Raw genomic sequence first — 14,816 nt, 5'->3', positions numbered from 1 at the left:
AGGAGGAGGGTGCCAGGGCGCTTTTGGGACTTTGCTCTTCTGAAGAGATGCTTCCACAGCATGGTCACGGACACAGTCACCTCTCGATGTGATGTCTGGAATGGTGGTGGCCGTCTTGTGGCTGTGAGAACAGGCTGAGGTTGATTGGTTGGAGGGAAGGAAGGAGCCTTGGTCTTGATGCTGTCTGTGAGCCTTCGAGTTATCACCCTGGCACCACCCAGCCCTTGGACAGATGTCTATTCTACATACTCCATTTGGAGTTGTTTTTTTTTTGTCACTTGCCGTTGAAAACACCCTAATTGATACACACAAACTATTTTTAGTGCTGGTCTGTGTTTGGCCCTTATGGAAGACTCTGGGCTGAGCTGCCCCTGGTGAGGGAGGTGGACTTTGTGTTTTCTTACTGCTCTGTGTCCTGGTGGCTTGTTTGTGTCTCTGCCCATGAGACAAAAGCCTAGAGCGCAAGGGCGGATTTTCTTAATCGTATGTTCCCTGCACCAAGCACATAGGAGACACCCACTGAATGGTTGTTGAGAGAGTTCTCTTTCACGGAGGCAGTGTTTTGTGAACGATGCTGCCAGGCCTGCTTGTTGTTTGTCTGTTGGTTGTAATCTGCGTGAATGGTAAGAGCCATCTTTAATCACGCTGTGACCAGCCTCTTCCAAGGTGTTAGCGTTACTCCCACTACCTGGCCAGCATCCTGCCAATGGCTAGGACTTTGTAATTTACATAGATACGATGGGGAGACCTGGAGCTCATGGCCAGGACTCTGACACCCTCACTGGAGCTGTTTCTACATCTACCTGAGTGGCTGCCTAGGACATTAGAGGATTCGTGTCTTCCTAAAGTCCCTCTGTTGAGAGGCTTCTGGCTGTGTTAAGAGGACACTATTTAGCATTGTGAGTCCCTGCAGGCTGGGGGCCAGTGGACGTTTTTCTTCTAGATGCCCCCTCTCTTCTGGCCTCCCAGGCTCCCTGCTCCTGAGATTGTGAGAACTGGCCTGTGCTGGGCTCACTGCAGAAAGACTGTCGTCCCCAAAGGTCTTGTGCCAAACTTGAGCTACAAGCTCATTTGGGGGACCTGAGGTCTCCGCCTGGGCTCTGTGAGAGCAGCCATGGGTTGTTTCTGCCCCCTCACTGCTGTCATGCCCACACTTCGCTTGCATTTTCTTTTCCGCCCAGCAGTGTGAGGATCTGGCATGAGGAGTGGGACTCGCGTGCCCTCTTTCTTCTCCTCTTCCCCTTGGCCTTTTCATCTGTCAGTGGAGGACAGATATTTGCCCCGTTTACTTCTAGGCTCACTGTGGGGCTCCAGGGAGATGGTGAAGTGGCCAAGGAGAGGAGCTGCCACCTTCAAGACGGCCTGTGGCTGGTGCTGCTCTAAAGGGAGACTCAGAGGTGCTTTGCTGTGGGTGGCGCGGGAACCAGCCTGGGGACAGCAGTGCAGAGGCCTTGGACTCAGAATGCGTGGGCCCCGCGGGGCTTCACGGCGCCCGTGGCTATGCGCTTCCAGCCTTATCTGTGCTGCATCTCTTCCACATTCCCCCGTGGAGCTGATGTCTAGACAGCTATGGAATTAAATGCTCAATTACCGAGTAGGAATTTGGCCAGCAGAGGTATAGCTGCTGAGCAGACAGACTCGAGGTGAGGCTCACGGCTGAGAATGGGCCCCACCTGGCTTTGGAATGAGCTGAGGGGCCTGATGCTCCTGCAGCCAGTGGCTCCTGTGGGGAGCTGGGGCCGTGACCCCCAAAAGGCAGTTTGACCTCATGGAGAGCCATAAATCTGGCCTGGTCAACATCTCTGCAACACATCATTCCCTTGCAAAGATTTCTGCCTATGATTGGAATTCTGGGTGAACATGTACTGGGCGTGTGGGTCTGAGAGCTGGGAAGCCTGTTCTTTTGTTTAGCCAGGTTGCCTATCGCCTGTGAGAAGTGCCCCCATCTGTGAGCCTCAGTATCCACATCTTTAAAATGGGGGGAAAATATAGCTCAACTCCTAAGGGTGCCATGAGAGTACTTTGTCACCTGCCAGGCAAAGGCTTATTCCTTTCACAGAAATCCAGGGTTTACAATGTGAGACCCCTTCCCACTCCGCCGCATGTGTCTGCTTGCTTTTTTCTGTCTTAGGGTTGCCCTTCATGAGCTAGGAAATGTCTGAGTGGATAAAAATGTAAACGAGATGATCACTGGTGGTGCCCATTGGTGCAGCCTTTGCCTAAATGGCCACTTATGTAGCCACATTTCCTCGTCTGTGTTCAGGTGAGGACTGGTTTCTGGGGAGACTGCCTGGGTTCACATCACGGGTGTCCATCTTGTCGAAGCCCATGTGGTCACCCAAGTGTGACTGAGCCAGGCTTGCCCACGGGGTGCTCTGGACCCCATTTTCGGTAGCAGGCAGCATCCTCTGGAGGCCTGGCCCTCCCTGGGAGCAAGGGGAGCAGCGCCCATGGGCAAGCAGCCTGCAGCCTCCATCCCTGTCCGGGGGCTCCCCCGCCTCAGCCTCACAGCTTCTGCAAAACTGTTTGTCTCCTTGCTGCATCCTCTGGGCCTGAGCTCAGACGGTGGAAAAGAAGAGCTGGAAGGAGAGTTGCCTTTCAGTCTCTCTGCCTTCTGAGGTCTCCTGAGACACAGACCCTGGGCCTGCCTCCCTTTCTAGGAGGCGCCGATGGGTGGTAAGGACAGGGGATGAGTTAGATGTGAATTAGGATCCCCACAGCAAGCCCTGCCTCATAACTTTCCGATGGGTTTTCAATGTGTGGTGAAGCAGACGCCTGCTGGGCCCCCTTCCTGAGTTTAGTTTGACCTCCTCCCTCCTGTCTGTCTCCTTGGGCAGCCAGGCCACCCCACTTCAGCAACCTGTGCCACCCCGTCCCTTTACCTGTCCCAAGCCCAGCCCCGAAGGCCTCAAAGGCCTGGTCTTCCAGCCAGTCCAGGGCCTGAGGTGATGGCAGTGTCCCTGGTGGACCTCCACCGGCGTGGCCTAGTGCACATCCCAGCCCTGCCTCCTGCCCCGCCTGCACGCCATGAGTGCTGAAGTCATGCCTGGCAGGGGCTACTGGCCCAGGCCCAGAGTAAACAGGCTGCGCTGAGCTCGCTGGTGTGCTCCTGGATGCTGATGAGCTTGAGGAGTGTGGGAAGTGAGTGTGGGGCTGAGTAGGGATGCTGCAGGCTTGCACCTCCCTGCAGCTGCCCTGCACACTGCAGCCTCAGGCAGCCCCACAGGGAAAGGGTCACCCACTGTCAGGGCAGACCTTTACCATGGCTGGGTGACACGGGCTGGCTGTGGAAAGGTGGTTGGTGGTTCCCGCTGTTGGATTTGCACAGGCCCAGATGCTCACAGCAAAACCAACACCTAGATGATGCTTACAGGAGCCAGCGGGTATTCAAAGGGCTGTTCAGATCTTAAGTTGCTTCATTCTTACAGTGGACCATTGAGGTAGCTGTAGGTTGGTCCCATTTTCCAGATGACAAAACTGAAGACCTGAGTGGTCGTAAGCTCAGGTCCTGATCTAAACATGCAGCCTGGCCCCAGGTGTGTGCCCTTGACCATGGACAGTGCTCTCCTGGTCCTCTTGGTATCTGTGATCTGAGGGACCTTCCTCTTCCTCAGTCTCGTATAGTCAGTTTTAGGTCTTGGACCCTGTCTTCATATCCCTTTCTCCCTCTGTGAGCTTTCTCACCCAGCACCTTCCTTATTTGGTATGTGTTGGGGGATATTTGTGGCGTGGCGTGGCACTGTGTAGTGGACGAGAAAGTCTGTTTTTCTGGTCCCAGTCTCAGGTTTCAATCCCTGCTCTGTCTCAAGTCACCCAGACTCTTGGAGCCTCAGTTTCCTCATCTGTTAAATGGGCATGGTGGTCACCCCACCTCATCAGCTAGTGTCTGCTCCATCCCTGGCGGAGGAGATGGCTCAAGTAACCCCTGGGTTCCACCTGTCCCACCCCACTGGTCCCCTGGCTCTTTCTTTGTTGAGATAGACAAACGTGAGGCTCTGGAGTTGCAGTTCCCACGAGGGCTGGGGTGGCTCTCTGCTTTCTGGGCCTGGTCCATGTTGTTCAGGGCAGCTGCTCATTCTAAGTGAATAAAGGCTGAAGGAACTCGGGAGGTCTGCTCGGCTCCAAGGAAGGCAGAGAGGGAAGGGGCCCCGATGCCTTCCCCGATAGAGCTAGGGAGGCCGTTCTGTGGTTCCCTCCAGCTCCTTCGCCTGGGTGACCCTGGAGCTGACTTCTGTTCCATTTTGTTGTGCAGAATCTTTGGGACTCCTGGCTTTGCCTGGCCTTTGTGGGACACTGGAGATCAGGGTTTCTGGAATTGGCCAGTTAGCCCGCCCAGACCAGGGAGCACAGGTGGCTGGCGGAGGGCCGTTTCAGGAGAGGAGAGACAGCCCACCTATTGGGTCTTGCTGTCTTGGGTCCTGGAGGCCTTGCTGTCCCCATGCTCCATCCCTGCCACTGACCAGTGTGGCCCTGTACTCAGCATAGGCGTGCACCTGAATCAGTGCAATTCCTGCCCGCAGAGCACCCCAAATATTCCAGGCCTCAGGACGGATGTGCACATGATGAGTCAGGGCAGGTTTCATCGCCTGTAGCTTGGGATCCTTCCCTGGGGCTTGGTTCTCTAGGGCTGCCCCAGGCAGTCTCACCCCAAACCCTAAATTCATGTTGTCTTCCTCTGTCTCTTGGCCTCAAGGTTTCAGAGTGAGTCTGTGCTGATAGCTTCAAGATGCGATGAGACCCCGACTTGGCCTCCAGTTACCTCCCCACGGTTCCCTTGGTGTGTGTGTGGCTTCAGTGTTCACGGGCTCCTGCACAGCTTGCAATGTGTGGATTACAGGTGGGAGGGAAATCCGGTCCTGCCCGCAGCAAAGGGATGTCAGTCGTGAGCTCAGTTCCCCACTGGGCCTGGTGTTTCCAAATGGCCCGTCACTGCCCCTGCTTGATTTTCCATGGTACCTGTGCCTTTACCCATTTGGTTAAATTAAACCAACTCAGCAACGCCAGCCGTTGTGGTTTCAGGGCAAGCTGCCTGTCCTGCTGCTTGGCCGCTCCTCTGAGCTGCGGCCGGGAGAGTTCGTGGTCGCCATCGGAAGCCCGTTTTCCCTTCAAAACACAGTCACCACCGGGATCGTGAGCACCACCCAGCGAGGCGGCAAAGAGCTGGGGCTCCGGAACTCAGACATGGACTACATCCAGACCGATGCCATCATCAACGTGAGCCTCTGTCCCTCTGTGGGTGGGGACTGGGGCAGGGTTTTGCCAGAGGAGAGGAGTCAGCATGGGTCTCAGCCCCTGACTCTCTTGTAGTCTGCGTGAAGGGATGGAACTAGACCAAGCCATGTGGATTCTAGTGCCAGCAGCACGGCAGGGGTCACACGGCGGGTTCAGTGACACTGGAGCAGGTGGACAGCCAGCCTCCTCCCAGGAGGAAGAAGTTGTGTTGGGTGCTTTAGGGTGATTGCAGTTGGCTTCTGGGCTTCAGAGAGAAAATCTCCCTGTTTACGGCACCTCTAAAACTTTCCGAAAATTGTTAAGGTCATTTTTTTCCAGCAAAATATTAGGTTAATGGGAATGAATCTCAGAGAAGAATCATGCCCCCCACTCTAGGCACCATGCTCAGGAGACGGCCAGGCAGGGACATAGATTGGACCATGTTATGACACAATTTGTAACCTTTTCATTTCTGTTTAATTGCAGTATGGAAACTCGGGAGGCCCGTTAGTGAACCTGGTAAGGTCTTTTAAACCTATGTTAGGTCATTTGTTTTTATCTGTGTACACGTTGTTTTTTGTTTGTTTGTTTTTGTTTGTTTGTTTGTTTGTTTTTGAGGCAGGGGGTCTTTTCAAACATAAGGTTGCCAAAGCGTGTTATCAAATTCCTTTAAAATGGCTCTGTAAATGTACTGCATGCTTGCAAATGACCCTACGGATCGTTTCTGGAAAGAGTAAGGCAGGCTGGAGGTGAGGGTTGGAAATGTGATGCCAGAGAACACACTTGTGTCTCAGAGTTACAGGTAAACACCGTGAAATTCAGGGCCAATGCAGGAGTAAGGTGAAGGTCACCAAAAGTGCTGGCCAGTCACCGAAAGCGCCTCCTCTGAATTAAATCTCCTGGGCTGGTGAAGGAGCCGGCTGGGCTCATACACACTTTCTCTTGGCCAGGAATCCTCCCTTAAGGCCTGGCTGGAATGCGGGGGAGTTACCCACCCACAAAGATATCACTTAAGTCTACCGTTAAATACTTGAGCAGAAAAAGTGAAGCCTTAGAACACAGACCATCAGAGCTAGAGGGCAGCTCTGGGGCCGTTTATAGAGGGCAGCTCTGGGGCCATTTATAGGGGCTGTCTTTAGCAAGGCCCAGTGTGATGGCACCTCCTAGATGGTGCCTTGGCATCAGGTACTGACATCTCAGCACTCGTGGGAAGTGTGCACGGAGTGATGTATCCCCGCTTGGCAGCTTTCCCTTCCCAGCAGAGGGGCAGCTGTGCTCCCAGCTCCGCCCTCTGCCTCCCCGTGCAGCACCCTGGGGATGGAGTGGAGATGGCTTTGCTGGTAATGAAGCATGACAGTCCTAAGCTCTAGGGTTGTTTCCCCCTGAAGTCAGCAGAGTCATCTTAAGATCATTAGAAATGGGAGAAGCAGGAAGGTGTGGGCAGCCACCTAAAGGACTTTGAGCCTTTGGAAACGTATTCCTTGTGAAACAGGAGCAAATAACATCGTGCATTTGAAACTATCTGTGCTTACTGTGAGGTGAGCACCCAGTGCCGACCTGGAGTGTGTGTGATTCTTCCACAGCTGCGCGTGGCTCACGCTGCCTGGGTGTCCTGATGCCTCTCTCCCTGCTGCAACGGGGATCCCCTCCTTGCATCTCCCCACTTCGATCTCTGAAATAGCTCAGGGATTCTTTCATGCATATTCTCTTTGGGTGTGTACCTGCCGGTAAAGCTTCACGATTCAGTAAGCCGTGTCCTTCTTGCTTTTCAGGACGGTGAAGTGATTGGAATTAACACTTTGAAAGTGACAGCTGGAATCTCCTTTGCAATCCCATCTGATAAGATTAAAAAGTTCCTCACGGAGTCCCATGACCGACAGGCCAAAGGTAGGTAAGGCCCACACAGCCCTGGGGACTCCGGAGACTGGGCCTGAAGCTCAGCTGCCCTTTGGGACTTGGGGAAGGGAAAAGCGGCAGCCTCTAGGACTAGCCCAGCCGTCTCCGATCCAGAAGTGAACGGGAATGCACATTACTACATCCCTGGTAGAAGGTCACAGACATTTCGCCATTTTTGTCCTCTGATCATGTCACAGGACAATGTCACTTGAGTCAGTCCAATATGTGCCAGGCATGATCCAAGGTGACTTCTGTACATTATTTCACTTTATTTATGTATGTCACTTAATTCTTTTGCCCTATCAGTTAGGAATTACTAGTTCCATTTTGCTGATGAGAAAACAGGTTCAGGGAGATCATTCTAGAAACGTTTATTGCCCCATCTGCTCTAAGTCAAGCAGGGAGCTTGGCAGTGGACAGCTCAACTGGGGCCTGGGGCTCAACTGGGGCCTTTGCTGGTGTGACTTTTATGTTCTGTTGGGGAACGGGAAGGCTGACAGTAAATAATCAAACACATAAGATACTATTAGTGCTTCCAAGAAAACGGATCAGGATGGCCGGCAAGGGAGTGACTGGAGGGGCAGCTGGTGGAGATGGTGTGGCCAGGAAATGCCTTCCAAGCTGAGGTCTGAGTGAGGAGGAGCCAGTGGCAAGGGATGTAGGGGGAACACTCCAGAAGGAAAGACAGAGGACTCAGCATAGCTGAGTGAGCACAAGGCCCCTGTAGTGGCCGGAGGGCCGGAGCAGAGTGACAGCATGGAGTTCCCCGAGGTGGAAAGCTGGCCAAGGCTGGGCGAGCAGGCTCACAGCAGGCTGTGGTGAGTGGCCTGGGTTGCATCCTAACCACATTTAAGAACAGGGAAGTTCATGATCTGATTGATGTCACTGAAAGGACACTCTGATGGCTGGGGGGAGTCTGCTGGAGGGGTTGCTGGAAGTTGGAGACCGGTTAAGGGGCTCTCCCAGTCATCTGGATAAGACATGCTGGGGGTTCAGACAAGAGTGGTGGCAGTGGAGGTGGGACAGAGGGGTCACATTCCAGATATATATGGGGGGTAGAGCAAGCTTGGGGAAGGGTCAGCTGTCAGGATGAGGCCATGAGGAATTAAGGGTCATGCCCAGGTATCTGACCATTAATTGAAACGATGGGACTTTCCCAAGGTCCCCGAGAGGGGAGGGGTCCAAACCAGGATTTGAGCTGCAACCTCAGTGTACCCTTCTGTGGCCCTTCCTGCAACCTGGGGGATTGGGCCCCCGGCCTCTGGTGTCCCCAGCACCCCCACCAACTGGGCTGACTTTCTGCTGTCCCTTTGTTGTCTCACCAGGAAAAGCCATCACCAAGAAGAAGTATATTGGTATCCGAATGATGTCACTCACGTCCAGGTGGGTAAACAGGATGCATGTCTGTGTCTTAAATTTTAATAAACCTGAACTTCAGAAGGTGCTCACGGGCACCCCTGAAAGAGAAACCTTATGCTGCCTTAAGACATCTCAGTTTCTGCTTATAACGAAGTAGCATCGGGAAAGAGGACAGGTCATTAGCCTTGGTCCCTTTGGTTTTAGCCTGTGTTTTTGCATTCTGAGCTGGTTTTCTTCATTGGCAGCAGGCCCTCTGGTGTAGAAGGTTCTGTCCTCCTCTTTGAAGGCAGGCCTGAACAGTGTGTGTGTGGTGGGGCTGTTGATTCACTCTGGCTCATGTCTTCTTTACCCCACATTCTGTTGAAACTCACATTCCAGGAGGGCCCCAAGCCCCTCCCGCAGCTCTAGGCACTCTGCTTTCGTTGCTCTGCAGCTCGTGGGCCGCGGCTCCAGGAATGCCAGGGCAGGCCCAGCTCAGGGAAGTGAATGACTGATGTGCTTGTTTTCCCCGAGCTGGCGGAATTGCGGCCTGTGGTTGGCAGGCACATGGCATCCTGGTGTTCTAACCTGGATGAAAAATTCTGGTGTCATCTCATGAGTCCTGGTAGTAGACTCACCTGGCATGGCTAAAACTGTCAGAGGTAAAGTAGGTAAAGACTAAAATATAGTAAGAGATAGATTAGTGTGTTCATTACTATGACGAATTAATGATTCACTCACTGTGAAAGTATTAATATATTTTGATACACGTTATGAATGGTGGTCCCTTTCTTAGCACTCCAGAAGATGGAGCCACTTGTCAAGGTTAAAGTGTCCCCTCAGTTGTTTGCCTTTGGAACTAGGAGATGTAGGGAAAGATGGTAGGCCCTTGGTGCCCAGCTTCCTGGGTTCCTGGCCCTGCTCTGATACTTCCTGCCTTGTGACCTTGGGAATGATATGACCCCTGAATGCCTCAGTTTCCTCCTCTTCAGGATGGGGATGACAGCACAGGTGCTTCTGGTGTGTGGCCAGGCTCGGATCAGGGAGTGGTGGCAGGGATCACCAGCCACAGTGATGCCAGCCACTATGTATCACATGCCAGGTGCCTTACTGGGATGACCTCATCTGATCCTCACAACTCATGTCGTAGGGTACTGTTATTATCTCCATTTTGCAGGTGAGGAAATGAAGGCACAGAGAGATTAAGCAACTGTCCGAGGTCACACAGCTAGCAAATGGTAGAGCTAGAGCTGCAAACCAGGCCAACCACTATGCTTTACTGACTCCTTAGTAATAGCTACTATTAATTAAGAAATAATAACGATGATGGCTGGGTGCGGTGGCTCACATCTGTAATCCCAGCACTTTGGGAGGCGAAGGCGGGCAGATCACTTGAGCACCCAGGTTGCAGATCTAAGGCAGGTGTCCTGGGCAAAGGTGATCAGAGAGTGCTCTTCAACTCATTGCGCCAGGAGTTCGAGACCAGCCTGGCCAATTTGTGAAACCCTGTTTCTACTAAAAATATAAAAAATTAGCCAGGCTTGGTGGCAGGCACCTGTAATCCCAGCTACTCGGGTGGCTGAGGCAGGAGAATTGCTTGAACCCAGGAAATGGAGGTTGCAGTGAAATGAGATCGTACCACTGCACTCCAGCCTGGGCGACAGAGCAAGACTCTGTCTCAAAAAAAAAAAAAAAAGAAAGAATAGTAATGATGAAAGCACTTTCCTTGCTGTTACCAAGTAAATCTTTGACTGTGGTAGACGGGCAATTTTAAAATAGGATCAGAACTCCTGGAGGAATTTTACATTAGACCCAGGGAGAAGACGGGAACTGGTGAGAGCTGAGTTTTGCCTGGGGAAGGCCTAGTGTTTCTTCACACTAACACACGGGTGCTTTTTCTCTGGAGCAGCAAAGCCAAAGAGCTGAAGGACCGGCACCGGGACTTCCCAGACGTGACCTCAGGAGCGTATATCATTGAAGTAATTCCTGATACCCCAGCAGAAGCGTGAGTTAGAGTCATTTTCTCTTTTTCCAATATTCTTTTTGTTTCTGTGGGGGTAGCAGGAAGAGGGAGCGCTGTTCCTTTTCTACTGGCTCAGATGATTGTGTTGATCCTCGACAGACGTGGTCGGACATTGCTGGTCATTCCTGCTGGCCAGGCCTTCCAACCCAGTTCAGCCCAGGACTCATCCATAGGAGGGTGCCTTCTGTCTTCAAAAGTCCTTGCTCCACGAGGACCCTCCAGATGGGCAGAGCAATAGCACACTCGTAATGAGTCTCTGGGATGGCCTGGCTGGCCAGAGAGAGGGTTTCAGGAACAGTGTCCCCCAAACCCTCATGTGGTGGTCCTGTTCTAGGCTTCGGGCCCCTTCTTCTCCCGGAGTCTTCCAGATTGTCTCTGACAGGCCCATACCAGAGAAATAACCCAAGTGATATCAAAGTAACATAACAAGAAGTAGCTCAACCATCCATCAGGATTTGTTACCTGTACTGGCGGAATATCCAGAGAAAAGTGCTAGACCAGGGACCAGCAAATGTGCCCTGGGGGCTAGATCTGGCCCACTGCCTGCTTTTATATGGAGCTGTGGGCTAAGAATAGTTTTTGCATTTTATTTTTATTTTTACTTATTTTTTATTTTCATAGGTTTTTGGGGAACAGGTGGTATTTGGTTACATGAGTAAGTTCTTTGGTGGTGATTTGTGAGGTTTTGGTGCACCCATCACCCGAGCAGTGTGCACTGAACCCAATTTGTAGTCTTTTATCCCTCATCCCTGTCCCAGCCTTTCCCCTTGAGTCCCCAGAGTCCATTGTATCATTCTTATGCCTTTGTGTCCTCATAGCTTAGCTCCCACTTATGAGTGAGAACATTTAAATGGTTGAAAAAATCCTGAAATAAGGATAGTATTTTGTGATATGTTAAATTTGTATGAAATTCAAATTTCAGTGTCCACTGAAATTTGGTTTATGACATCTATGGTGGCTTTGTGCTGGAACAGCAGAGTTGAGTAGCTTCAACAGAGACCATATGTATGGCAAAGCCTAAAATATTTCCTATGGAGCCCTTTACAGAAAAAGCTTGCAGACCCTTGTGCTAGCCCATGAAGGACCGTACAGCGTTTTGATGCTGACCTAGATAAGAGCTACAGTTATAGTGGCAGCCCCACAAAGGAAGTGCCTCTTAACAGAAGCATTCCGCCCACCCCTGTAGGAACTGCATTCTGAGTTGCAATACCCATTATAAGCAAGTTGGCCATGGTCATGCTACGTGGCAGATAGTACCTGGTACATGCTTCCCCACTTTGGGGTCAATCTTGACCTTTGATCTCCTTGGGGTCATAAGGCCACACAAGTGTTAGTAGGCATTTCTACAGTGGACACAATGGATGATTTAGCCTACAAATCTCAAAAGGAGCCCAGCATCATGGCACATGCATGTAATCCCAGCTACTCAGGAGGCTGAAGCAGAAGGATCCCTTGAGCCCAGGAGTTCGAGACTAGCTTGGGCAACAATTGAGACCCCATCTCAAAAAAAAAAAAAAAAGTGGGGAGAAAAGAACATTATTAAAAAAAACCTTAAAAAGCAATCCAATCTACCGATGGTTTATTTTTTATTTTATTTTATTTTTTTTTTTGAGATGGAATCCCACTCTGTCACCCAGGCTGGACTGCAGTGGCACAGTCTTGGCTCACTGCAACCTCCACCTCCTGGGTTCGAGTGAATCTCTTGCCTCAGCCTCTGAGTAGCTGGGATTACAGGTGCCCACCACCAAACATGGCTCTTTTTTTTTTTTTTTTTTTTTTGTAATTTTAGTAGAGATGGGGCTTTGCCGCGTTGGCCAGGCTGGTCTTGAACTCCTGACCTCAGGTGATCCACCTGCCTCAGCCTCCCAAAGTGCTGGGATTACAGGCATGAGCCACCGTGCCTGACCCACTGATGGTTTGAATTATTCTAAGTTCACCACCATCCAATCCTGTTTGCTCTGGGCTTTTAGGTTCTAAGCTGTGCCTCTGTCCATGTAAAGTCAGACCAGGAGGAAAGGAAACATGAAACATTGCCATTGTGTTTCCCTGTGTGTTGCAGTGGTGGTCTCAAGGAAAACGATGTCATAATCAGCATCAATGGACAGTCCGTGGTCTCCGCCAATGATGTCAGTGACGTCATTAAAAGGGAAAGCACCCTGAACATGGTGGTCCGCAGGGGTAATGAAGACATCATGATCACAGTGATTCCCGAAGAAATCGACCCATAGGCAGAGGCATGAGCTGGACTTCATGTTTCCCTCAAAGACTCTCCCGTGGATGACGGATGAGGACTCTGGGCTGCTGGAATAGGACACTCAAGACTTTTGACCGCCATGTTGTTTGTTCAGTGGAGACTCTGGCCAACAGAATCCTTCTTGATAGTTTGCAGGCAAAACAAATGTAATGTTGCAGATCCGCAGGCAGAAGCTCTGCCCTTCTGTATCCTATGTATGCAGTGTGCTTTTTCTTGCCAGCTTGGGCCATTCTTGCTTAGACAGTCAGCATTTGTCTCCTCCTTTAACTGAGTCATCATCTTAGTCCAACTAATGCAGTCGATACAATGCGTAGATAGAAGAAGCCCCACGGGAGCCAGGATGGCACTGGTCATGTTTGTGCTTTTCTCCAGGTCAGCACCCAAAGGTCAATGCACAGAGACTCCGGGTGGGTGGGCGCTGGCTTCTGAAACAGCCAAAGTTGCCTCTTTTAGGAATCTCTTTGGAATTGGGAGCACGATGACTCTGAGTTTGAGCTATTAAAGTACTTCTTACACATTGCTTTCTGTAGTGCTTATTTTCCTTTCCCTAGAGCAGCTCGTTGCAGTCTTTTTGGAATGATTCTAATGTCAGTGGGCTCCTCATTAGACTGCATTGTCCACGCAGGTTTGAGCTCTTAGTCTTATGAGTTATTTCAGAATCACCCCATGGGATTTACTAGGGTTATGAACAACTCTGCTCAGACACCCTGGCTTTATGAAGCAGGACTTGAGGACAGTTGCACTCGCGTCCAGAGCTTGTCAAATGAAAGAGAGTCTGTTGACCTCATATAGCATGCAATTAGTCAGCAAAGATTTTCTGGGTCTCTGCTCTGTGCCAGGCATTGTAAGTGTGTGGTCAGTGACAGCAGGAAAGACGCAGGCTCTCCCTCCGTAGAGCTTCAGTTCAGAAGCCAAGTCTCTTTCTGAAAGGGAGACAGCTCAGGAGACCAGGATGCAACCCCAGAATGGGCCCAGAATGCACACGGCTGCAGCTGACCTCATTTGTCCTGGGTTGTGAAATAAGAACTAGGCCTTAAGCCTTGGTGAGTTTAGAGGAGGACTCCCCTTGATATGTCTTCAAACAGGCACAGCTAGAAGCAGCTGTAGGCACCTTTATCTCCATGAAAGCTTTCCAAAAGTTTGGGAGGCTGACCCAAGAGGACTTGCACAGCTTTAGCTTGGAAGTTTGCACAGACCTATGTCCCTGTGGGGAGCACACACCAGAGAGGATGCTGTTTATGCCAAGAGCAGCGGGTCAAAGCTTTCCAACTGTCAGCAGTCAAAAGGAGGGCCTTGGACCGGATGGAGGTTCAGTTCTCCCGATCAAGAGCTGAATCCTTCGTCCGTCAACAGAAGCATAAGGCCCAACTCGTAACTGGGGAGGCTGTGGAAGGCCAAAGGGCAAACTTAAATGCAGGGGCAGTCCAGTTGAGCACAGCCCTCATCAGTGTTGGTGCTCGGCAGCTGAGCAGCTTGTGGCCCATTGCAACCCTGGCACGTCTCTTTGCTCTCTGGTTGAATGACCTAGTAGAGTCAGGAAGGAGCCAGCGAGTCCTTTGGCTGTGGGAGTGTGTTTTGCATTCCCTCCCTTCTCCGTTAAAGGTGATGACTCAGAATGGCTTGTGGCTTCAGGGGTTCATTCTCAGATGTTTTGTATATGGGCTCGCTTTCCTGGGTGGTCCCCGGAGCTGAGGTGCTGCCACAGGTGGGGAGGATGCCGTGGGTGGCATTGAGGTCAGACCCAGCCCCGGTCTGAGCCTATCTGTCTTCAGCCTGTCAGGCATCCGGGAGATCACAGACGGTTCTGCTGGAAGAAACTAGCCCGGTGATGGACCGGCCTGAGGCCACTGTAAACACTCTGCAACATTTCTGCAGGACACTGGACGGGATTGGAGTTTTGCCTGCATATGTGGTCACATACAAGACAGAAATGGCAGCTTGCCACATTGTTGCATATTACATGTTTGATTACATGGTTGCACTTACCAGTGAGACCCTGTGTCCCACTGGGGCTGCTTGTCCTGGAACCCCCACCTCACATTTGAAGACTTCCGGAATAGTTGTTTCTTCTGCTTGCTTTAGGCTGTGATGCAG

At 51.4% G+C, this 14,816-nt stretch overlaps 1 protein-coding gene across 1 annotated transcript in view; it reads left to right on the top strand.

The window, feature by feature from the left end:
• The window catches only part of HTRA1 (HtrA serine peptidase 1), a 53,242-nt gene extending 40,000 nt beyond the window's left edge, over positions 1-13,242 (top strand). The window contains exons 4-9 of the mRNA XM_055246645.2: positions 5,020-5,214; positions 5,698-5,730; positions 6,984-7,098; positions 8,433-8,490; positions 10,355-10,450; positions 12,528-13,242. Coding sequence (XP_055102620.2) covers positions 5,020-5,214; positions 5,698-5,730; positions 6,984-7,098; positions 8,433-8,490; positions 10,355-10,450; positions 12,528-12,696 — 666 coding nt within the window. The 3' untranslated portion in view covers positions 12,697-13,242. The remainder of the gene's footprint in view (positions 1-5,019; positions 5,215-5,697; positions 5,731-6,983; positions 7,099-8,432; positions 8,491-10,354; positions 10,451-12,527) is intronic.
• The last annotated feature ends 1,574 nt before the right edge of the window (positions 13,243-14,816 follow it).

The sequence above is a fragment of the Symphalangus syndactylus genome, chromosome 2, assembly GCF_028878055.3.
Source record: "Symphalangus syndactylus isolate Jambi chromosome 2, NHGRI_mSymSyn1-v2.1_pri, whole genome shotgun sequence".
In the NCBI taxonomy this organism is placed as follows: Eukaryota; Metazoa; Chordata; class Mammalia; order Primates; family Hylobatidae; genus Symphalangus; species Symphalangus syndactylus.
This window is presented reverse-complemented; position numbering and strand designations above follow the sequence as displayed.